The sequence below is a fragment of the Peromyscus leucopus genome, chromosome 2 (genome assembly GCF_004664715.2).
Source record: "Peromyscus leucopus breed LL Stock chromosome 2, UCI_PerLeu_2.1, whole genome shotgun sequence".
Classification (NCBI taxonomy): domain Eukaryota; kingdom Metazoa; phylum Chordata; class Mammalia; order Rodentia; family Cricetidae; genus Peromyscus; species Peromyscus leucopus.
Window position 1 is genome coordinate 68219011 of NC_051064.1, and position 24800 is coordinate 68243810.

At 41.4% G+C, this 24800-nt stretch overlaps 1 protein-coding gene across 6 annotated transcripts in view; it reads right to left on the minus strand.

The window, feature by feature from the left end:
* Slc44a1 (solute carrier family 44 member 1) overlaps positions 1-24800 on the minus strand; it is a 188473-nt gene that overhangs the window by 136967 nt on the left and 26706 nt on the right. For all 6 annotated transcript variants that reach the window (XM_028857757.1, XM_028857758.2, XM_028857756.2 and 3 more), the window contains exon 2: positions 4475-4564. In XM_028857757.1, the coding sequence (XP_028713590.1) occupies positions 4475-4564 (90 nt within the window). The remainder of the gene's footprint in view (positions 1-4474; positions 4565-24800) is intronic.

Consider the following 24800-nt stretch of genomic DNA (forward strand, 5'->3'; position numbering starts at 1 on the left):
CCACCATGTTTCCCTGCATGACCTGTCTCCATCCAGAGCAGCACGGGCTGCAGGCTGCATGTGGAGATGTGCAATAAGAGACTCTTTTGCGCACTTTCTTGCATGCTTCCTTCTCTGTCACACCTATGGCTGAGCTGTTCAGTCTCAGTCACTGATTGGCTCATAAGGTAACTGTCTCCCAAAGTTCCATGTCCTAAACAAAAACATTTTCTGCTGTTCCTGATTCCAGGCAACAAAGAGGAGTCTACCTCTTGAGATCTTCTTTCTCCTGGGACCAACGCTGCCATGGTAAAATCTTAGATAACTTATTGAACATACCTGTGTCTTGATTTCCTTAATCTTTGAAATGAGATCATTATAGTGTACATTTCTATGTGAGAAAGAAATGTGTTTTTATGTCAAAACACCACCATGTCTACCCTACAGTAGCAGAGATGACTCATTTCCACAGTGGACACTCCTGACACACCCAATCAGCTCCTCTTGTTCCTGCCTTTTTGTGGCAAGCTGATGGATGCAGGGTCTAGGTAGATCCAGTCTCTAGTCCCCGCTCTTCATATATATCCCCAAGATGATCAAGTGTGAAGGTCCTAGATTACCAGGCCCTTTAGTTGGTTCAAGTCATTTTTACCACAGAATGGTTTGGGGATAGGGGAGCATAAAATTAGGAGCCTATTCCTGGGAGGTACAGAAATCATGATTGGGAATCTAGGAGAAACGGGTTAGGACTTGAGCTGAAAAATTCTACCCAGAAATCACTAGAGCAAAACCCTCAGAATCACGTTGATTTCCCTTTCACTTCTGCACCATGGCAACCGCTGGAAAATGTTCCCGACATGCGTCTCGTTTCTTTCCTCCTTGTTCAAAAGCACTACGTTTGGAGTTTTTCGACACTTATTTGAACTTCTGCCTTAGTCTCCAAAGTGCTCGACCTAGAATCTCTTCCACTTTCCAAGCCACTTTTTTTCCAAAAATTATTTATTTATTTTTATTTTATGTACATTGGTATTTTGCCTGCATGTAGGGATGTCTGTGTGAGGATGTTGGATTACCCTGGAGCTGGAGTTAAAGACAGTTATGAGCTGCCATGTGGGTGCTGGGAATTGAACCTGGGCCCTCTTGAAGAGCAGTCAGTGCTCTTACACGTTGAGCCATCTCTCCAGCCCCCCAAGCCACCTTCAACACTTGTTCCAGAGTCATTCTTCTCAATGCAGTTATGTCACATTCTCACAAATCTTTTCTGTGACTCATCAGAGTACTGAATGGGGTCTCCACCTTGCCAGATCATCAGCGCCCCAGAGATCTGGCATACTTACTAATGGAGAGCTGAGGAATGAGATTGCAAAACAAAATTCCAGATGACTGTCATGTACAGGTAGAATTGAGAACTTACTTGACTGAAAATAGAATATTTTCAATATAGAAAATTGAAAACAGGAATCTGGAAGTGTAATGTTATGCCCGATACCATGGTAACATATCTGTGATGGTAGCAGGAGCAGGAGGATTGCAAGTTCTAGGCCAACAGGGAGCAGGCATGGGAGCACATGCCTGTAAACCCAGCACTTGGGAAGCTAAAGCTGGATATTATGACTGGAAGCCCATCCTGTCAGCAAGATTTTGTACCTCTCCCCCAAAATTAAGTTCAAGCATGAATGATGACTGCTCTCAAGAATACTGATAACAATTTACATTGTAAAGCACCTTAAGTTCTTGACAATTCAGGCACTAAAAACCTTGTTATTAGAGAATAAGAAGTAAGTAATGACAAGGAGATGGGCACGGGCAAATGAAAGATTTAAAATGAAGGTGGCTGAAAGAGGACAAGAGCCAAGGTACCAAGGTAAAGACACCCAGCTTTGAGCTAGCTGAGAAATGGTCTATGAAAGGAGCAAGCAGGGCCAGTCACTGAAAAGAACAGGGAAAGCCCTATCTTTGTCACTTAAAGATGAGCTAATATTTACCATCACTATACCTTGCTGATACACTGGTGTAAACTCTATCTCACTGGATAATTCAGAGACTTACATGAGCTACTTAAATGAAAGTGTGAACACAGATTAATAATGTTCAACAGATGCTTGTGGAGTGTTTGTTTTAAGATTCCAGATAGGGCTGGAGAGATGGTCTTGGTGGTTAAAAGCATTCGCTGCTCTTGTAGAGGACCCAGGTTCAATTCTCAACATCCATACAGCAGCTCACAACCATCCATAATTTCAGTTCCAGGAGACCTGACACCCTCTTCTGACTTCCACAGGCACCAGGTACAAGTATGGTACACAAATATACGTGCAAGCAAAACACTCATGCAAACAAAATAAAACAATGAAGAATTATTTTAGAGCTAATGGAGAACAACATTGCTAAAGAGTTTTTAAAGAATAAAAATGAATCCAGATTGCACGATCCTAATCTGAAAACCCAAAGTCTAAAATGCTTCAAGATTTGGAGCTTTCTGAGGACCATCATGAGCCACATGTGGAAAATCCCACGTATGACCTCCTGTGATGATCTGTAGCCAAAACCATATAAAATTACCTACAGGTTATGGATATAAGGTATATATGAAACATGAAGGAATTATGTTTAGACTTGGGTTGATGATACTTCATTTCATTTTATATATATATTTATGCATAAATATTCCAATTTTAAATTTTTATATTTGTGTGTACACAGGACAGCTTCAGAGAATCAGTTCTCTTCTTCCATCATGTGAGTCCTGCAGACCAAACTCAGGCATCAGGCTGGGCAGAAGGCTCCTTTGCCCAGTGAGCCATCTCAATTGCCATCCAAAATGTTTTTAAAATTTTGAAATGGGTAACACTTGGAACCCTGGGCATTTGGAATATGGTTCAACTACAGAATGAAATTCAAAGGAAGTGAATGAAAAACCATATAAAACAAAACACAGAAACCAGAAGCAAAACTATGAACCTCAGCTGTGCATGCAAGATGGGCAACAGGACTTTTAGATGACTTCCGTCTCCTCATGGCAAGATTTAACATCAGCTCAATTCCATGGAAAAGCAATCTATTTAAAGACTCACTCCAAAACAAAGAAAGCTGTGCCTGTGTTTAAAGGCACACACAGTGGGTCTTAATTACCAGCGCGATGAAATTGACATTATATTAATTACTACTGCATTAAAACATTTCAGTAAACAACTCCTTATGCTCAAGTCACTTCCAAATCAGTCTATTAACATTAATGATTGTACTTTCCAGGGCTATTTGAGCACAGAAAATCAAAAGCACCCTGGGTGGCATGGCACATGTTTTTACAAACATGATTTTGAAGGCCAGTTGCTGTTTGTTCTGAGGTTAAAATGGGTGTGGACCAATTTGATTAGTCAATCTTTCCATGATCTTCATGAATATTCACGCATTGCTGAACTTCTGATGCCATTCCACTAAACTAAGCAAACTCCTGAACAGTATCTCAGAAGGCCCGAGCAAGGAAATTAGTATTTTGACTTTTTTTTTAATGTGTCCTTAATTTGGTGAAACTGTAATTTTACCTTTAAAACAAATACTCCTTATTTTCCTAAGTTTATCATATCTCATTCAAGCCTATTGTTTTCTTCTCCTCTGCCGGGCCATAACGACAGCTGTGGCTACTAGCCAAGTGTAGTGGGTATTGGATACCTAAACACTCACTTCTCTAAAGAAATCCCAAGTTTCTGGGAAAAGAAATGACTGGCCCAAAGATAACCATGAGGCTTGTGTGACTAGAAGAGTCATACTCAGGGTTCTCAACTAACCCTTGAAGATCAGATTTCAAAGAAACTTGTGTTGTGGAATAATCTTCTTGTACACTGTGTAGATTTGTCACTCGAATTGGTTAAAAAAAACAAAGCTGAACGGCCAGTAGGTAGTCAGGATTTTTCAGGGCAGAGAGGACGCTGGGAAGAAGGGTGGAGATGCAGAAAGTCACCAGCCAGAGGGAAAGGAAGCAGCATGGACAGTTCAGAGTAAAGGTAATAAAGCCACAGACAAAAAGTAGACTGATTAAAAAAAAAAAAAAAGGTTAATTTAAGTTATAAGAACTAGTTAGTAACAAGCCTAAGCTATTGGCTGAGCTTTCATAATTAATAATAAGTCTCCTTGTTCTAATTTGGGAGCTGGCAGAAGTGATAAAAAAAATCCACCTACAAACTTGCATCAAATGATGTGGCTTTCTCAAATGATTGGGTGAAGGGGCTAAGATTCCCATTGGCTCCTTCATTTGTATCTCAGTTTTCATGTAACAAAACAAAAGAAAGTTAAATAGCAAGAGAATACAAAATATAACTGAACTGTATTCAAGGGGAAAATAACCCCTTCATGGTATCTTAGGCCCTCCAATTATACCAATTATAAATAGCAAGGAAGAGATGAGATATATACACACAGATACACTGCAAGTTCCCACTTCCCCCCCCCTCATTCCCTTGCATCCAGAGCTGAGGTTGGTTAGCTTGAATGTCCTTACCATCCCAATGCAGAAGAGGACAAAGAGCAGCAGCCATGGTATGTCTGTGCAGCTACGGTCCTCCAATGGCTTCCATTCTCGTTTGGAGCTCTAATTCAAAATACAAAGTAAGAGAATATGGTAAGTGTCAATATTAGCTAAAACTGAAAAGGTCCAAACACACCATTTTTACCCACATCCTTTTTTTGCTGGACAATGTCCACTGAACCTTTAAGGCAAAACTCAAAGATCTATGTATCTTTGTCCATCCTAGCTTCCTTGGCCAACATAGTGGCTCTAGTCCCACTTCTTCCCTGGCAGGCATGGATAGTTTTTGTGGTACTCCACTGAAATATGTAGCACGCTGAACTGTTGTTCTTTTCTACTCCTCTTTTGAGACAGTGTCTACTATAGCCCAGGTTGGTCTTCAACTCCTTATGTAGCCAAGGATGACCTTGGATGCCTAATCCTCCTGCTTCTACCTCTTGAGTATTAGAATTACAGGTGCAGGCCACCACATCTGGTTTATGTGATGTTAGGGATCAAACCCAGGCACTGTACATACTGGGCAAGCACCTACCAAGGCACTGTGCATACTGGGCAAGCACCTACCAAGGCACTGTGCATACTGGGCAAGCACCTACCAAGGCACTGTGCATACTGGGCAAGCACTTACCAAGGCACTGTGCATACTGGGCAAGCACCTACCAAGACACTGTGCATACTGGGCAAGCACCTAACAAGGCACTGTGCATAACTGTGGATACAAGCACCTAAAACAAGGCACTGTGCATACTGGGCAAGCACCTAACAAGGCACTGTGCATACTGTGGTAAGCACCTAACAAGGCACTGTGCATACTGGGCAAGCACCTAACAAGGCACTGTGCATACTGGGCAAGCACCTAACAAGGCACTGTGCATACTGGGCAAGCACCTAACAAGGCACTGTGCATACTGTGGTAAGCACCTAACAAGGCACTGTGCATACTGGGCAAGCACCTAACAAGGCACTGTGCATACTGTGGTAAGCACCTACCAACTGAGCTCTATCCCCAGCCCTGAACTGTTATTCTTAGGTAGCCTGTGTCTGTAGCACACCGTGACCAGGCCAGTCTCATTTCCCATCATTTGAGATGACGCCTAAACCTTTGTATGTTCTCAATGAGGGCCTTCTGAATAAAGAAATGAACATGCTCTCTCACTCATGTGAGCTTTTTCTTTGTGTGTCCAGATGCTAGACAAACAAATAAACATGTTAGAACATGCTTTCTATATGGTCTCTTTGGGAAGAGACCATCAAGTGAATACCCCACCACTACCTTTTTTTCTTTTTCTTTCTTTTTTTTTTTTTCTTTTGGTTTTTTTGAGACAGATTTCTCTGTGTAACAGTCCTGGTTGTCCTGGAACTCACTCTGTAGACCAGGGTGTCCCTGAACTCACAGAGATCTCTGCCTCCCGAATGCTGGTATTAAAGGAATGTGCCACTATGACATGGCCTCAAAAAATTCTTAAGAGGGAGATTTGTCTAAGTTAAATACAACTCAAGAAGGAAATACTCATTTTTTTTTCTAGACAGGCCTGAGCAACTCCTAAACCTCCATCCTTAGATTTTCACTGTGTTCCTAAAAAATGTAAATGTTTCTAGTTCAGAGAGATTCCTAACTAGAGAACTAGAGGAACTCGGAAAGTTAATTTGCAAAGTATTGATTAGAATTCCAATTCAATATTTTTTCTTAGTACAACAGTCCTAGGTTCTTTCGGTCAGCTCACACATCCTTTTCAATCACTCTTCTGAACTCTGAATTTCGCATCCTGTCCTAAAAAATGGAGAAGGGAAGGGAAAGAGGCCTCAACCCTACACAAGGAACTATAGGCAACTGTCGAAAGCCAGGAGAGGGAGAGATGGCCTTCCCCAGGGAACAGCACAGCCACTGATTGTCTAGTGCTGAAGGGTCAGCCCTGAAAACAGACACACAAGAAACACGATGTGGACTAAGGAGGTTATATTTAGGAATATATGTATATACACATACGTGTGCAATAACAATTAATGGAAAAAGAGGCCTTGAACTTGAAGGAGGGTAGGGAGGCGTATATGGGAGGGCTTAGAGGAAGAAAAGAGAAAGCGGAAATAGTATGATTATATTATCATCTCAAAAATAAAAAAGGCAGAGGAAAATGCCCTGAAAAAAAAAAAAAAAAAAAGGCTGAGGCCTCTAGTGGTTCCATCTGAGCAATCCAGAAGTCTCTGGAAGACTTGTCAGTAGGAAGGGGCCCGAGCAGAAGGCAATGGAGATTTTTTAAAAAGTCCTCTAGTATAATTAGTACTTAGATTAGAATCAGGATGAAAGCTACAGATTCTTTTCTTAAAATATAAACATATATTCACATGATTTTCATAAGAATCCAGACATCAGGGTTAAGAAGCTCAACATTAAAATAGCTGCCTATGAGGCCTGAGTTCAATGCCAGGCATCCACACAGTGGCTCACAACCCTCTGTAGCTCCAGTTCCAGGGCAGTCAACTTCTGACTTCCACGGGCACATGGTACATATACAGACAGACAGACATTTATACACATAAAATAAATAAATCTCTTTAAAAAATCACTGCCTATGAGATGGGAGAAGGATTGGTTGGTAAAGTGCCTGTGTGCAACAGTGAGGACCTGAGTTTGATCCAGGAGTGCTGGTGTGTGCACCTGCAGCCCTAGTGCTGAAGAGACTGAGACAGGGGATCCGTGGCACTCGCTGAAGTGGTGAGCTCCAGGTTCGGAGAGACTGTGTCTCAGAAAACTAGGATGGAGGGCCCAGGGGACCAAGGCACCTGCCACCGAGTGTGATGAACTGAATTCAACCCCTACGACCCACATGGGAGAAGAGAACTGACTCCCTCGAGTTGTTCTCTGATCTCTATGTGCACACTGTGGCATGTGCACTCCCCTATGTAAATGCATAATAAAAGAAATTATGTGTGTGTGTATGTATGTATGTGTGTATATATATAGACAGATATAGATATAGTTTATATATATATATATATATAGATAGACAGATATAGATAAATAATGTCAAGAGTGGTAGAGAAAGACATCAGATGTTAATCCTGCCTTTCACATGCACATGCATGCATATGTACTTGCACCCATGTGCATACACAAACACCGCATACATTACAAATCAATAATTAAATAAATAGCTGCCTATCAACAATGAAGGCAGAGAACTTGAGCTACAGCCATTTCTTTCTCACTCCTAAAAGTGCTAAAGACAAATGCCCCATTATGCCTTACACTGTTCCATTGTTACAGCAAAAATACTGTTCGCTTGCTCCCAGACACCCACATGAGAAAACAAAAGAACACTAGTTAGTCATGGGGAAAAAAAAAAAAAAACCCTCACCCAGATTAACTAGCACTGGAACCCAGGAATGAGAAGACAGGTTCTCCAGAGGAGTACAGCACTGTGGCATTAACAGATGAAGCCTACTCTCCCTGGCTCTGTCATTAGTTAGCTGACTTCAGATAAATTGCTTCATCTCCCTGGGTGGCAGGGAATGAGAGAGACTGGATCTCCTAGGTTTCTTCCAAACTACAAATCTATGACCAGGATTGCACTGTCTTGGGAGGACAAGAAAAACAGCTACAAAATAACAACATCATTCCTAGTGGTATTCAAATGCCTGTATTGTGGTCTGTACTTTGGAAAACAGCTGCTCACACATGAATGAAGAATGTTTCTTTGTATTAAATAATTTCAGTCTTGAATAATGCCCACTGTGATAAAATTACTCATGGACACAGGATTTGGAGATGTCTGAAATTCATTATATTTACTCCATGGTAATTTATAAAGCAATCGCTCTACTAGAAAACCCTATTATTTATTTGTCTTCAATGCGAATGCATAGGAGAGACAGAAGCCTCAGATTGCTGTAGTTTCTTTATCTGCAACCATTTTCAGACCAACACTCTGTTTGTTAATGCTGAAGTTTCCTTCTGTAACACAAAGCCCAGAGGGATTTCACTTTGACCAGACAAATACCAAGACCCAACGCTGCAACAGTTCACGTTCTGTGACCCACTGCTGTGCCAGACACATGGAAAATCTCTACTGGGAACAGGAGTAGGACGGGAGGTACAGAGAAAACTGGCAACAGAGCCAGGGAGAGTGGGAAAGCAAGGGGCAGCGTGGTCACCCACACCGTAACCAGAGACTTCCTACAAGAGGATGGCAGGCCTCCTGGAGGCGTCTGTCACTCATGAGCAGTGGATTCTTAGTAGTTTTTATTACACGTTAACATTCCCTCTTTAATTCAACCTCCTCCGAACTGTTAAATAATCTCTCTTTACAATGTGACCTTTTCCATAAAATGTGTGAGAATACTAAACTCTCTTTCCCCTTTAGTTATATTAAAATACTGATCTGGTGGCAGCCTATTTTATTCTGGCTGCCATTTTCCATGCCATCAATGACTGATTTCTTATTAACCAGGAATTTACCTAAAGCTTTACACACACTGTCTCCTCTCTTCAAAACAGCTCGTGATATAGGTACCATCCTTGCTCCAAAGATGAACACATGCAGGCTCAGAAATTAAATAAGCAGCCCAAGATTTCAGAGTCATGCAGCCAGGATTTAAATCCAAGTCCATGTCTCCAAAGTCAACTCCAGTAAGACTGCTAAATCTTATTAGCAGTCAGTACGGAGCATTAGCGATTCTTCACGTGGCAAATACTCAGAAACCAGACTGATAACGTAACATCCTTTAAGTGCAGAGAAACTGAGTGAGACATGTTATGAGCCATGAAATTTCTCAAGTGAGCCAAGAAGCCCAAGAGTTGAGAATTTTTAATGATTTTTTAACAGACGTAACCAAGTGACCACTGGATTTAATGCTGTTTCTTCCAATTAACATCCCATATAAACCCAGCAAAAGGAAAATGTGCTGCAGAAGCACTTTTAAAATGTGATTTGTAGTCTTTCCTCAGGTTCTACAGATTAATAGACTGTCAGGAAGTATCAGGTCTTTCTCCTCTCACAAAAATCTTACCTTTCAGGAACTAACAAAACCAAGTAACCATGCAGAGCGACCCTCAATGAGAGACTGAGACAGGAAGAGGAAAGGTCTTAGCAAAGGCTCCCACTTCATCCATGACCTCTTTACCATTCTCAGAACATTCCCGGCGGGGCTGTACAGTCTCCACTTTTCTATTTGTTAGAAAAGGAAACCAAGGCTCAGGGAAAACCTCTGCGGAAACCTGAGCTCTCAAACTCTAGCAGAGCGATAAGCACACACACAAAAAAAAAGTCCAGGAAAAGCTAGATATTTTTTTAAAAAAATCTAAAATAGGCAGAGTCAGGCTTGTCAATAATTAAATATAGTTAAGGAAGTGATCAGTAACCTCAAGGTACTCCCCCCCAAAAAAAGAATTTAAACTCAGAAACCAGAACACTCTTCAAAGTGTAGGACAAAAAAAGACATAATTTAACACATGCATAAGGGAAATCAAAGGACTATGTGATGGGACAGGAAATGTTTGAAGATATAGCAACTGAAAAATTTCCAGAAATCATAAAAGATATTAAAATATAAAAAAGATGTTAAAATAGAATAAAAATAATAAAAGAGCTAAGGAATCAGAAAGTTATCCAAAATTAGATGAATACAGCAACACACACACACATATACGTTCACACCCACACATGTAAACCTGCATGCAGGCACACACACACAAAACAAAAAAACTCAAGACTCCTTAAAATGAGTAAAATAAAAGGAAGATTTGAAATTCTCCATAAGAAAGTGTTTCTGAATGTTTAAAGAGGTTGAATATGCATGTATAAAGTTTCTACACTGCCAGGAGGTGGTGGCACACACCTTTAATCCCATCACTCGGGAGGCAGAGGCAGGCAGACTGGATCTCTGTGAATTTGAGGCCAGCCTGGTCTACAGAGCAAGTTCTAGGACAGCCAAAGCTACACAGAGAAAACCCCGTCTCAAAAAAAAAAAAAAAAAAAATCCACACTGATGGTTCTTTTGTGTATTTGTCCAAGGCTAATATAGAAGGTAAAATTACAATTTGTAGTACTGGTTTAAGCATCCTGGTCTAAAGCACTCAATCAGAAATGTTTCAAATCCAAAACTTTTTTTTTTTTTTTGGAGATAGAATTTATCTGTATATCCCTGGCTGTTCCAGAACTCACTCTGTAGATCAGGCTGGCCTCAAACTCAGAGACTTACATGTCTCTGCCTCCTGAATGCTGGGATTAAAGGTGTGCACCACCATGTCCAGCTTCAATTCCAAAATGTTTTTAAACACTAGTGTGATTTGTGAAAATTCCATACCATGAAAGCTTGCTTTATACACACAATTACTAAAAATAAGTAAAGTTATCCTGAGGCTATGGATGTGCTGCATATATAAAACATAAATGAATTCTGTATTTAGACTGGTGTACTGTCCATAGAATACATAATAAATATTCCGTTTTTAAGTCCTAAGTGATTCCAGTCCCAAGCATCTCAGATAAGGGATACTCAACCTGAACTACTATTAGACCATTAAAAAGTCCTGTACATGAGAGCCACAAGATGGCTCAGCACACAGAAGGCCCTGCTGTGCAAGCCCTATGACTTGACACCCATCCCCTCAACCCACGGGAACAGAAGAACCAATTCTTGAAATTTGTCCTCTGATCTCTAAAGATGTCTCCGAACCTTCCCATGTATGCCATGGGATATGCATAACGCACACACAAATAATAAAATTTTTAAATGTGTCTATGTTCTTCTACGCCAGATCTTAGACGTCATTCATCATATTATTCATGTTCTCATAGTCTTAAAGATAAGCAAGGACAAGACTGGGCATCTTTACATTCCTACACTTCATACTGCATGGGGGTTTAACCCTTCAGCTTCTGCAATACTCTTGTAAACATCAACGTCATGGACAACTGTGTAACTGGCCCTACATTCACAACCCCTAACAGCGGAACCAATGGCCTCCTAAGGAACCTGACATGCTCTTTGAAGAGTCTACATTCTCGTCAGGAAATCAACTTGCACAAAGTGTGAACTCAACTTTCAATATGTTTTCATAGAGAACGGTATTTAGTAAACTTATTTGTAGCTAACGCCAACACAGAGAACTTTTGGCAAGTGCTGTGCTGTACCTAGTTAGCTCAGAAGTGCCTGGAGAGCAGCTGCAACAGGCCAGGCCAGGCCACAGGCAGGGAGGGGCTGGTAGGTAAGAATTACGTCATAGAATTAGGAAGATATAAAAAAGAAAAGATTGTGAAAGGCAGCAATCTGGATTTATGATTAAAAGAGCCAACTAGGTCTCAAATATGAAGGAAGGAAAAAAATAAACCCCTCAAAGTCAAAGAGGGTTGCGTAATAGCTAAAGACAAAGACTGAGTGTCCTCTGTCCCCTTTTTGTATTGTGCCTACTATGTGTAAACTTTAAGACAGATGTTCAAAGCTTCCCCAAAGATTCCTTCAGTAATATAATAACATATTAAGTCAGGGCATGTTTCTAGAAGCCTGGATTCTAAATAATAGAAAACAGAGGTCTTTTAACTGGTGGTATCTGACTGTGAGATAACATCGTCGCCATTTTGATGGTTCTTCAAATAAGCACTGAGCACTATACGAAGTACCTGTGATTCACAGGCAGGCTAGACAGCTCCTGCCCTTACTGAGCTCTCGTTTGGTGGGAAAGACACAAACCAAGTGCTGTGCCACTGCAAACAGTGGGGCCAACACAGTGGGGCCCAAGAAGGACTGAGGACACACAGACAGGGACCACAGAGAAAGCACTGCCGGGCTCTGCTGGAAATCACCTCGTAAACTCCTGCAGCTTGCATGCCGGAGAGGCACTGAAAAGATCCTTCAGTGTCTAAAACAGATGTGTCGTGTGCCCCCAAACACACTAAAAATTCCTGGAAGCTATGACAGAGAACCATCCACTGCCAAGTGCAAATTTTATTTCCACTCAGAAATGCTTAGTAGAAAACAAATAGAAACACTAAGTTGGCCATTTCTCAGGTTTCTTTATATGCTTCAGATTTTGTCTTCATGTAAGAAGAGATGCTGGAAAGGAGGAAAAATAGCTTCTTTTGTTTTTTTTATCCTTAGCCAAGGGCTGTATTTACCAAGCTTCTTGAACAGTGTTTTCATGAACATGTCATTGGTGAGACACCTATTAACCCTGAGTTAAGAACTGGCTGGTCATATCTATCAAGGATGGAACTAAGCCAGAGAACTGTTTTCTTCAGCATTGAATGCAACCAGCCCAGAGGATGAGAAGAGGTGTGCCAGCAGAGGTTAAGCCTGCGAACAAATACAAGATAAACCAGCCCTGATCTCAACCTCACTTGGGCTGGCAGTTCAGAACTATATTACCCATAATCCGGTGTTTTTTCATTAGCTAGCAGGTGTTTAAATATCCATCACTGGGAACAAAGTACCAAAACTTTGGAATTGAAGCAGAATCTGAGTTACCCGTGTGGCAGTCATCTGTGCACGGCTACATTTGCATAGGTCAGCGATAAGGAGCACGATGCTGATAGGCTAGGATGGCACAGGACCTGATGTCAATACGTAATGATAAGCACACATGTCATCCATCCCGTCTGCTGCCTAAACCTCTGCAGCACAGATCTGCTGCTGCTGTCTTTCCCGGATTACGATGAAAAGCCAATAATGCCTGTGAAGGGCAAAGCCAGCTTTGGTATAGCCTTTCACCCAGGACACATTGCCACAAGTGTTCTGGGCTATTGTTGGGTAATTTACAACACTTCTTCCCTGCCTCCCCCCCCCCCCCCCGCCCCGCCACCTCTGGTCCCCAACCATGAGCATCAGCCCCTATTTCCTGGCTTAACTAGGCCATTTCCAAGAAGGTCTGATAGTTCCGTAGCTCTGCTCTAATTTCCACTGTCCCAACTGCCCACTAGTACATCCCCAAAACACACTGAATGCACCTATCTCAAAGGTCACTGCCACATGAGGAACGTGTGTGACTCGGGGACTTATGTGGCAATACTAGTCTACCAGTGAGGGCTTAATTTGGTTCTTGTCAATCTGCTTTACACAAAAGCCTCCAGTATTAAAGACAAAGAATTGTGTACTCAGATTCTCCAAAGCTCCCTCCAAGGACATACTGCTTCATTAAATCCCCCAAGATGCTTTTATTTGCACGGAGTAGTAACAAAAGAATAAAAGAACTGATGTGTATCGTTTTGCCAGTTTTCAATAGAGTGAGCAGACATGATGAAGTTGGGAGGCAATAAAACATGGAGCCTTTCAGCCTTGTGTTCACCGTGCCTGCAAATAAAATCTTATAATAGGATTTTTCAAAGACATTGCTTGTCCTTTGGGAAAGCTCGGTCAAGGACCTGGTGTGCGTAACTACTCACATTTACCATAAGTAAATCTGTTTCATTTGCTAAGCCTGGTGATGGCAATTTATATTGTGAAGGTGAATATCAAAGCATGGTTTTTAACAGGCAGTTAAAGGTAATAAGATACACTGAGTGGAAAGATACGGACATCTGTGTCTAACTACTTTTCTTAGTTCATGAACTTTATGCTAAATCAAAAGCACTCAACTGTCTAAGGAAAAGGCAACTTAAAGTTGCTTTGCGAACTGTGTGTAGTGATGGAAAGATCCCAGGGATATATATTACCAGTGACTTCATTTTACCTCCAACTCCTCTAAAAGAATAATTGTGGGTCTGTTCCTTAGCTTGTTGGTGACTATCCTTCTTGCACATAATCACTGGGCAGACGCCAGGTTAATCCTTTTCTGCAACACTGCTAACCATACCTCCTACCTCTATCGTCAACTGCTGAGAGCTGCAGTATTGCCAACTTTTTTTTAATCAGTCTGAAGCAATCTTTTAAAAGTAAAATTATTATTAATTTTCTGAAATTATATTCTGGGAAACATTTGATACCTATCACATCCTAGAGATGTCAAAACTTTAAGAGCTGATAATGCCTAGGACAGACAGACAGAACCAAATATCTGTTTTACATCTCCTACCTGCCACACCAGAGCCCAGTGATTCTCCACCTTCCTTATGCCGCAACCCTTTAATACAGTTCCTCATGCTGTGGTGACCCTCCAACCATAACATTATTTCATTGCTACTTCATAACTGTAATTTGCTACTGTTATGAATTATAATGCACATACCTTTCTGATGGTCTTAGGCGACCCCTGTGAAACCAAAGGGGTTGTAACCCACACAAGTCTCAAATGATTCTCAAATCATTGCTATATCCTGTCTTCAGACTACTAATTGATTTCCTGGGTTTTCATGCTACTCTGTAACTTTAAAATTTTTTCATAGGTATACAATAAGATTCTATTCCAATTGTGCTTCCTATCCATAATGGAAGTGTTTTTGTGAAGCTCCAGTAACCTCTGAGAGGCAACATAAAAACCACATCATCATATGAAAGCATACAGGTGGCTATGAGGAAATTTATGATTTAAATTAAAATGAGGCATTTAGTCAATGAAGATATTTTCATCCCACAATCTTCAGTCCACAGTAGTCACGTAAAGCAATGTAGTTCAGTTCCACGACAGCTTAAACATGCGCCATATCCCTGATGCACTGAGAAAGGAATTTAGGAACCACTCAAACATGGATCAGGCTCCTTTCCTTTATCTCTCTTTGAACATAATGGGTATAGATAATACCAACACAGTAATTACCATTCTATATAATTGTTTTCCCCAGTTCATTATGAGTTTCTTGAGGTTAAGGACAATGTATTCTGTTTAAATCAGAAGTCAGCCCTGTTAGACACTGAAACATTCTCCCCAAAATACAAGTCTAAAACAACATGTGCAGAATCTTCCCTTAGGCAGCTGAATCGTATTGATTTTTCCGGTTTCACAGTATATTTGGGGGCCAGGACTTCTTGGTTTTGTTCACTGCTATGTGTTGAGAAAAGCCTGGCATGTTGTAGGCTCTGGGGAATTACTTAATGAATGAATGAACAAGGCTAGGTCTCTTAACTACTAGGACGGAATGTTGTGACACAAACATCCCCCCTGCCTCTCCTGCAGTGGGTAATTTCCACTGTACCAAAGGCTGGCTCCTTTTCCTGCCAAAGTATTTCTCAAAGATGTTCATTAATGGTTATAAGTCTAGAATTTTTAAAGTTTTATTTTTATTTTATGAGCATATGTGTTTTGCCTGCATTTATGTCTATGCATCATGTGTGTGCCTGGTACCCAGAGACTAGAAAAGGGTGCTGGATCCCCTGGATTAGAGTTACAGACAGTTGTAAGTCACCAAGTAGGTGCTGGGAATCAGACCCAGTTCCTTTGCTTGTGAGCCTAGTCTTTAACGGCCGAACCGTTTCTCCTGCCCCAAACCCAGGTCCTTTGGAAGAGCAGCCAGTGCTCTTAACTGCCGAGCCATCTCTCCAGTCCCCCAAAGTCCAGTTTTTAGGAACTACTTCTTTGAGTTTTTATAATCAGACTCTCCAAAAATCACTTGAGTCACACACTCTCTGGGAAATTGGAATGAAAACAACATAACTTCAGTTACTATATTTCTTTGAAAAAAAGGATTTATTATTTGTAGCATGACTCTTTAGAAGGTCTTATTAATAAAAGCAAACCCGGAGCCCGGTATTGGGGTGAACACTGAAAGATCAGAGAAACAGAACCAGCCACTGCTAACCTCACCTTGCTAATTTCTCAGCTGATCTCATTTCCTCAAACTGGAAGCCTCTGTGTCCTCTTCCAAATAGATCTCAGCTGAACTGCTGCTCAAAGGGCTAAAAGCTTAACAAGACTCTAGTTCCTGGTCCTCACGCCTTACATACCTTTCTGTTTCCTGCCATCACTTCCTGGGATTAAAGGTGTGTGTCACCATGCCTGGCTGTTTCCAGTGTGGCTTTGAGCTCACAGAGATCCAGATGGATCTTCTGCCTCCAGAATGCTAGGATTTAAGGTGTGTGTGCCACCATTTTCTGGCCTCTGTCTATCTAGTGGCTGTTCTGTTCTCTGACCCCAGATAAGTTTATTAAGGTGCACAATATATTGGGGGACACAATGTCACCACAATTATTTAATTATTATTTGTGCGTGTATGTGTGTTTGTGCATGTGTGTGTGCATATATGTGTGTAAGTGTGTGTGTGTGTGTGTGTGTGTACATGTGCCAAAAAAAAAAAAAAAAAAAAAAAAAAATGTACATGTGGCAGAAGAGAGAGAGAGGAGAGGGGGGGGGGGGGGGGGGGGGGGGGGGGGGGGGGGGGGGGGGGGGAGAGAGGAGAGAAGAGAGAGAGAGAGAGAGAGAGAGAGAGAGAGAGAGAGAGAGAGAGAGAGAAGTGAGTGTACCATGTGGGGGGGGGGGGGGGGGTGGGTGTACCATGTGGCCAGAAGAGAGCCTAAGATCCTCTGGTGCTGGAGTTACGGGTGAGTATAAGTGACCCAAACATGGGTTCTGAGGACTAAACTTGGGTCCTCTGTAAGAGCAATGAGCACTCAACTGCTGAGCCATCTGTCCACTGTGTGCAATATCTCATGGTTACAAAGGCTGTGGTTAGGTAGATACTCCTCCTGAAAGACCTTCACACCAAAGGCTGGCAACATTGGTTAAAGCTATATTAAAACAGTAATATAAATTGGTTAGTCACTTTCAGAAAGTAATTTGGCAATATACTTCAAGAACCCAAGGAAATAATCTACAACAGTATAATGGCTGCACATAATACATTCAACACAGTGTTATTATGAGAAATAATTAGAAATTAGCTAGACAATAGAAAACTGTTAAATATGAAAATGGTATATTAAGCAATCATAAAAATAATTAAGAAAACTGCACAGTAACATAAAGATGATTATGACAAAGGTTGTATAAAAAAGCATGGGATGAAGTTCTATCTATACTCTGGTTTGATAGCTAAATAAAACAGTATATGTAAATATGACAGCCCTGGAAGGGGATGGAAATAAGTCTGACTTATTACGTGTTTTCCATTTTGATTTTCATTATTGCTATTTAATTATGGAAGAAATAAAAGAGAATATTGGCTCCCGCTTCTCCAGATTAGTCTTTTTCTACTTTCTCACTATAAAAGTCAACTACAAAGAGACACAGCATCAAAACCACCGGAAAGAAATGTTTAAGTCATCTACCTGACACTGAGGACAGATCAGAACATTTCAAAGTTCATTAGAAAGCTGCATGCTAAAAATAGCCCGGGCAGAAGCAAGCCTTTCACTGGGGAATGAAGGCCAGGAGTGTCAAGAGGGAGGGAAAGCTGGTACGGGGAAGCAAAGGAGCCCACACGGCTTGAACCCCTGCTCCTCTTCCCCATGAGTGTGGTGAGCTAGCCTGGCCTCCCTACTCCTCAGATAAAGGTAGACAACCTTTGGTGGCACTTTAAAGTTTCTAGCAGAACTAAGTTCCACATCACTCTTGACACCCTTTCTCAATGCGGTGTGGGGAAACTTCCCTAGGAGGCATTCAAGAAAGGGCACGCCCATAAATGCTCATTCTAAACACCTGTGAGTTGTTCCCAGGGTTCAACATCATGTAAAACACATGCTTGCAAAGCCAGAGTGAATGAGTGTACAAGTGTTCTGACAACTGTGGTCAAGAAGCAGAAGAAGAGCAACTCTCAAACGATATATAATGTGGGAACTGAACTTGGTCGTAACCCCCACCCCATCTTTACGGAGCGGTTAAAAAGCAATAAAGAAAACACATTGGAAGGTGTATACATGATATTTCCATGGGTGTATATGTTGGAAGGTCTTAAATTCTTAATGAAAGTCGAAGAAAACTCTAATTCTGAAACCCATAATGAATATAATGATTTTAAGAATCCATTCCTTTGGCCAGTAATTAGTCATTACCACAGGAAAGGAACTATATTGGAGCACAGGAGAATCCATCACTTGATTCCACCTTCGGGCCATTCTCCTCTTGCTAACTAACCATTTCTGTGTCCTACCTCTCCCCCTCTTCCATCTGAGTTCACATGAGAAGGTTGCTGGCAGGCAAAACTGCACTAACATTTTTGTGGTATTAAGAACTGAATGTACACAATTATTCAGGATGAGAAAAGTCACAAATCAAACATAATCAGACACCACAGTACCAAAGTAATCTACTTTAATACATGTATTAACATGCCCGTATATTGCCATGCAAACTGATACATTACAGCTAGTATCAATGTACATACTCCATATGCCAAGGTACTTTGTTTATATTAACTTAATCTGCAAGACCAACCCACCAAGTTGATAATTCCCTATTTTACTGATGAGGACATGAAGGGGGAAGGAGTGTTAAGTCATATGCCTATGTGACACAATAGAGCAAAGTGAGTATTTGGGCTCCAGAGCCACAGCCACTCTGTTCAGATACGTAAACAAACCATGGCTGGTCTACCCAATAAGGACACTGTGGAACAGCCAATGTGGAAATGAGCAGGGAAAACAGGAAAAAAAACACGTAAGAATTACAGAAAAAACTATCTTAATCACATTTTATACAGTTAACTTTTTTCTTATATGAAAATTATAGATTCTAACCAAAAATAACGTATTAAAGCACTTTGTGTTATGATTTCATAGGCAATTCCCAAATGTCCAAATAATTACTCTTGCTATTTGAAAAAGACACTGCTGTGATGTTTAACAGGTAGAAACAAACTGTTGTTTCCTCCTGGCCATCTGGACCATCTACTCCATAAAGTGTTTGTCCGCACTTCAGGAAGAGCAAAAACAGAAAGTGCCTCTTTGCCATTAAGAAATCCCATGCCAGGGTCTAGAGAGATGGCCCAGTAGTTAAGAACACTGCTCTTACAGAGGACCTGGATTCGATTCTCAGCATCTACATGGTGGTGCACAACCACCTGCCACTCCTGTCCTAAGGGATCCAACACCTTCCTCTGGCTTCCACCCTCTTCTGCCCTCCCTGGGCATCAGGCATGCACGTGGTACACAGACTTACATGCAGACCAAACACCAATACACGTAAGATAAATTAATTAATTAAATTTAAAAAAAGAAATCCCATACAAATGTATGATGAGAGATTACCTACATTACGGCTCAACCCAGCTATTGAATATTTTTCTACCAGAAAAGAATGAAACTGTGATATAGGACACAACATGAGCAAATCTTGAAAACATTCTGTCAAGGCATCCAGACACCTATGTGAACTGTGCAAACAGGTAAATGTCTAGACAGAAAGCCGAACAGGGCTTGCCCAGGGCTGAGTGGGAGTTTAGGGAAATGGAGACTACAGCTAACTGGGGTTTCGTTAGTGGGGGAACAATTTGTGAAAGTGTTCTAAGACTGATTAAGGTGGTGACTCACACAACTGTGAGGACGTAATAAAAATTACTGAGCATTAAATTTTAAATGAGAAAACTGCACGGCATGTGAATTACATTTCAATAAAGTGTTACATGTATAAAAGAATGTCCCAAACCCCACATGTGAAGTCCTGATTTCATGTGAACTTCAGGGAGCATTATTCATGCAGCCATCATGTCAGACAGATAAAAGCAGAAGTGGGTCATTGAAGAGCTAATGAAATCTGACAAATAGCCTTTTTCTTTAAAGATTTATTTTCATTTTCATGTATGGGTCTTTGTGCAGGTATGTGCACATGCTGGAGCTCATGGAGGCCCAGGGACATCAGGGCCTAACTTCAGAACTGTAGAGGCTGTTGTGAACCACCGGACACTGGGTGCTGGGAACTGAAGTTGGGTCCTCTGCAAAGGCAACGCATGTTCTTAACTACTGAGCCATCTTTACAGCCCCTAGGTTGTTCAGTTAGCTGGGTTTGGTTTGGGTTAAAAAAAAAAAAATCCTAAGTTACTAGAATGACTTCATAAAGTGCTGGTTTTCCTAAAATAATCCAATCTCTTTGTAGGCAATTCAAAGGGGAAAATAATGTAGTTACAAAGAACTTAAAAGGTAGATCCAAAAGAGTTAGAAAAGTCATCTTAAAGTGACCAAAAGCCACTCACTGTGCCATAATAAAACTAGACTGCAGTATACACAGCTATAGAAAGCTTGGACTGGTCAGAGAAAAAAGGCCTGGGCAGGATGGGACAGTCACAATTTACAAGAACTAGGAGGTGCTGGACTTGTGCTTGGTCAGAAAAGTAAACCTTGATGCTGCCCTTCCCAAGTGTCTTGGGCAGGGGTGCCAGGGCAGAGACTCATGCAGTCATGTGCTTACTGCTGACTAGACAATGAGACCATGGAGCTGCTCCCGCACAGTGAGTCACCCACCCACTCCCCTATTTCATGCAGTCAGGCAGCCTCTGCCTACCCTCTGGCTTCCCTCAAGTTGAGAGCGCCTGAGGGTTAGAGCAATAGCAGTTCCTGCATGCACAGTGATTCTGGAAGAAAAACAAGTTGTTAACCTCATTATCTCAAGGGGTGGGATCACAAAGGACTGCATTTGATTGGATTTTGCTTAAAGCATTATCTATTAAAAGTAAATATTTCGTATAGTAATTTGGCTGTGTCTTCATGCTAGCCAAACAGACAAGATTTTTCTAGTCTATAGTCAGTCAGTTAAGTCTTTAATAAATTAGCATTCAGAATGGACACATGGCCTTTATGATGCTATTTTCATATGTTGACAAACAGATGCATACTTAAGTGTATTAGTAAAATCATGAGTCTCCAAAGCCCAGGGCCTGGTGAATTGCAAAGTCAGAGATACTTGGTAAAGCCTGTTGATAGCCTTTGTTGCCTTCCATGGTAAAACCTGAGACCTCATCAAGTACTCATGGTTCAAACTCTATGTGTGGCCCAGGAAGCTGGTGTCCTAGGACAGCCATGAATGAAGCACAGCACAAAATTGTAAACTTACTTAAAACATTATGAGATCTTTACGTGTGTGGTTACCTCTTTGTAACTTGAGTGTGCAGCCCTCAAACGTGAACCTTACAGCTGACAACGTGTTCAATGTCAAAAGGCTGGACACGCCTGCCTGAAAGCTGAAGCTATTACAGAACTCCAATGTGGAACTGCTGGAGAACGCGGCATCTGCACACAGGCAGCTTCTCCATCCACAGGCCGCCTCTCCCTGTCAACATCTAACACACACCCTTGCCCTTAAAGACAGGAAGCCCCAAGAATGCAAGAGTGCACAGTTCAGCTGGACCCTAAAATGTGAACCCTAAATCTAACTACACTATGGCCCTTTTCCCAGAGGTGCTCAAAGTCAGGGTACCCTCGAGCACCTTAACTTACAAGCAATACCTCGGCACTAGACAAACAGCTGGCCTCCAGCTACCAAAAACATGACTAAGTGGTCAAGTGACTGTGAGGGTGACAAATTATTGCAAAACTTCCAAATCCCCTTTCTTGTTAAAAGTCCAACTATCAAAACTCATGAGCCAACAGATTATTTGAGTCTGAAAAGGTCAAGAAAACTCTAAGATCAAATATCAAACTATGAAAAGACAACTCAATCCCTCTCAGGCATGAATGAGTGAGAGTCAATGGTTTCAGGACCAGTGACAGACAGCGCATGTTCACATCACAAGCTCCATTAATACAAACCAGCTATCGATCTATCAAGTGATTAAAAGCACATACCCAAAAAAAAAAGTTTAGAAACTCTCAAGTGAGTAAGTGGGAACCCTGAATCATCAAATTAATAGGCCTGCAAATGATGGACACTAAGCTTGCTATTAAGGGGGGTTGGGAGAGGTAGATGTTAACAGATCAAACTAGGTAAACAAGTACTTTAAAAATACAAGCATCTGTAAGTCTCCATACCCAATGAGTCACTAAAATGCCCCACTCCTAAGAAGCCACTTTGGATGCTAACCGAAGCTACTCAGTCTCACGCACTGACAGACCTGGACTGGCTCATACCCGAACCTGGAAACCCAGTGGCTTCCCAGCCATGCCTCTCTGTGTCCATCACAAGTTCTTTTCGCTTTTAAGACTAATATTCATTAATCCCTTAAAAGCAACTACTTCTCTTCTCTTTCCTCACTACGTCCCTACATTACTACCCAAAGTAACGATACCCAGTAAAGCCATCCAGCAACCAACCAGCTTCTAACAATATCAAGCCCAACTTGCAAGCAAATTCCACAGAAACCCAACTTCCCACAAAATCAACATAAGAATACATTAATCTACTAGAATGGAAGGTAAATTCAGGGGGGTGGGGGGACTTTAAGATTCTAAGACAGCATATACAGGATGGAGTTACCAAATAACCAGATTGAAATAAACTGGCAGCAAAAATTTTTATCAGAAGTCAGAAAACACTTGTATCATTTTTTAGATCCAGGGTTTCATGTAGCATAGGCTGGCCTAAAACTCAATATGTACTTGAGCAGGATTTGAACTCCTGATCTTCTTGCCTCCACAATCAAAGTGCTGGAATAACAAGTGTGGGCTCCATTTGACTTAAACTTGGTTTTGTTTTGTTTTTTCTCCCTTTGGACTACTGATTGACAAACCCCAACAGATCACATCCTGTGACTCAGTTTATCATCCAATTTGTGAGCTTTTCTTATGTAGAAATATAGCCCTGCACAGTCAAATCAGTTTGACTTTAGGTCTACCCTCACTGCTTAAGCTCCTTGGGTGTTTGATATTGTTACCTGTTTGCTTATTTCACAGAATTTATTTTGATATGCAGTATGAGTTGTCCAAAAGTCTTTAACTAAACCTAATAACTAATAAATGATTTACTGACCCAGAATGGCTCCTTTAATAAATAATGAATTCTTATTTAACTACACATATAGACGACTATTTTCCATGGAACCTATTAATAACTGTGGTTGATTTGGTTATCTAATTCATTTCTTGCTGTCATTCCCCTTGTTTTTCGCTTTATGGTTTACCACACTAATTAATCTTCTAGACCAATGTTAATGGTGATAATAAACTCAGTATAAATGTCTAAACTAAGTCCTTATTGTCAAATACATTAACTTGCCTAACAAGTGGGTCTTGTTAAAGATGTAGCAATGTTTTTTCATTCAAATATCTTTAAAATTTTTGGACATTTTATCTAATTTTATGAGTGTTTGTGAGAATATATGTTTGTGCACCAAGTGTATGCAGTGCCTACAGAGACCAGTAGAGAGCACTAGATTCCCTAGGACTGGGGTCCAGACAGTTATGAGCTGTCATGTGGGTGCTGGGAACTGAGCGAAGGTCCTCTGAAGGAAAGCCAGTGCTAGCTGCTGAACCATTTCCCCATCCCCAACACAATGCTGTGTGTGTGTGTGTGTGTGTGTGTGTGTGTGTGTGTGTGTGTGTGTGTGTGTGTGTGTGTGTGTGTGTGTGTGTGTGTGTGTGTTTGGAGTCTGTTTCACTTGTTTCTGGAGATGTCAAGCCATTAAATGACCCAGAACAACCTTGAACTTGATAAATAGCCCAGGCTGGCCTTGGACTTGCAGTTCTTCTGCCTCAGCCTCCCAAGTACTAGAATTTTGGATGCACACAGTATATCTGTCTTCACATTTTTGTTTGTTTGCTGGTTTTTGGACACAGAGTTTCTCTGTGTGGCCCTGGCTGTCCTGGAACTTACTCCATAGACCAGGCTGACCTCAAACTCAGAGATCTACCTGCCTCTGCCTCCTGAGTGTGGAGATTTAAAGGCGTACACCACCCCCCAGGCGTCTTCACATTTTTTTAAGCATGCTATTAAACTAATATTATGGTATTTCTTGCTGAATATCCACATGTTTTCATGTGCAGTGTTAAGGATAAACCTAGGGCTTCACATTGCTAGACCAGAATTTTACAGCTGAAGCATATCTGCATGCTCTGCATGTCTATCTTAACAATAACAAAAAAGAGCAAAGAAGTGGATCCTAGGTGCAGGGCAGTTCTAAGAAACGGTGGGGGCAGCCATGCAGCATGCTCTGCCTGTGTTCCTGCCTCATGCATGGCTAGCGTCAGCATGTTGTAAGGTCAAACTGGCTCCCATGAGACTTTTCCCAGCATGCTAATGTTTTCAAGCAGAGGTAGTTTTTTTAAGTTTATTAAGGAGAAAGCCTTGGCAACAGAAGACAACTGGGTGGGGGTGGGGCGGAATGGAGGAGTTGAAAATCTACAGAAGTGACTTACTGCAGCCTCAGTGATGACCAATTTGGTGGCTTCAGACCATGGACTTCTTTTCATTATGGGTTGCAGATGGAGATGAAGATGCCCAGGCTTCTTTCCCCAAATGAACTAACAGGCTGTGCACTAGATCAGCTTTTAGCTCTCATGAAAACAGTCTGTACTGGGAGCAAGACTTCCTTCTCAAAGAACACAGGACCCCCGTATGTGAGATGACACAGAA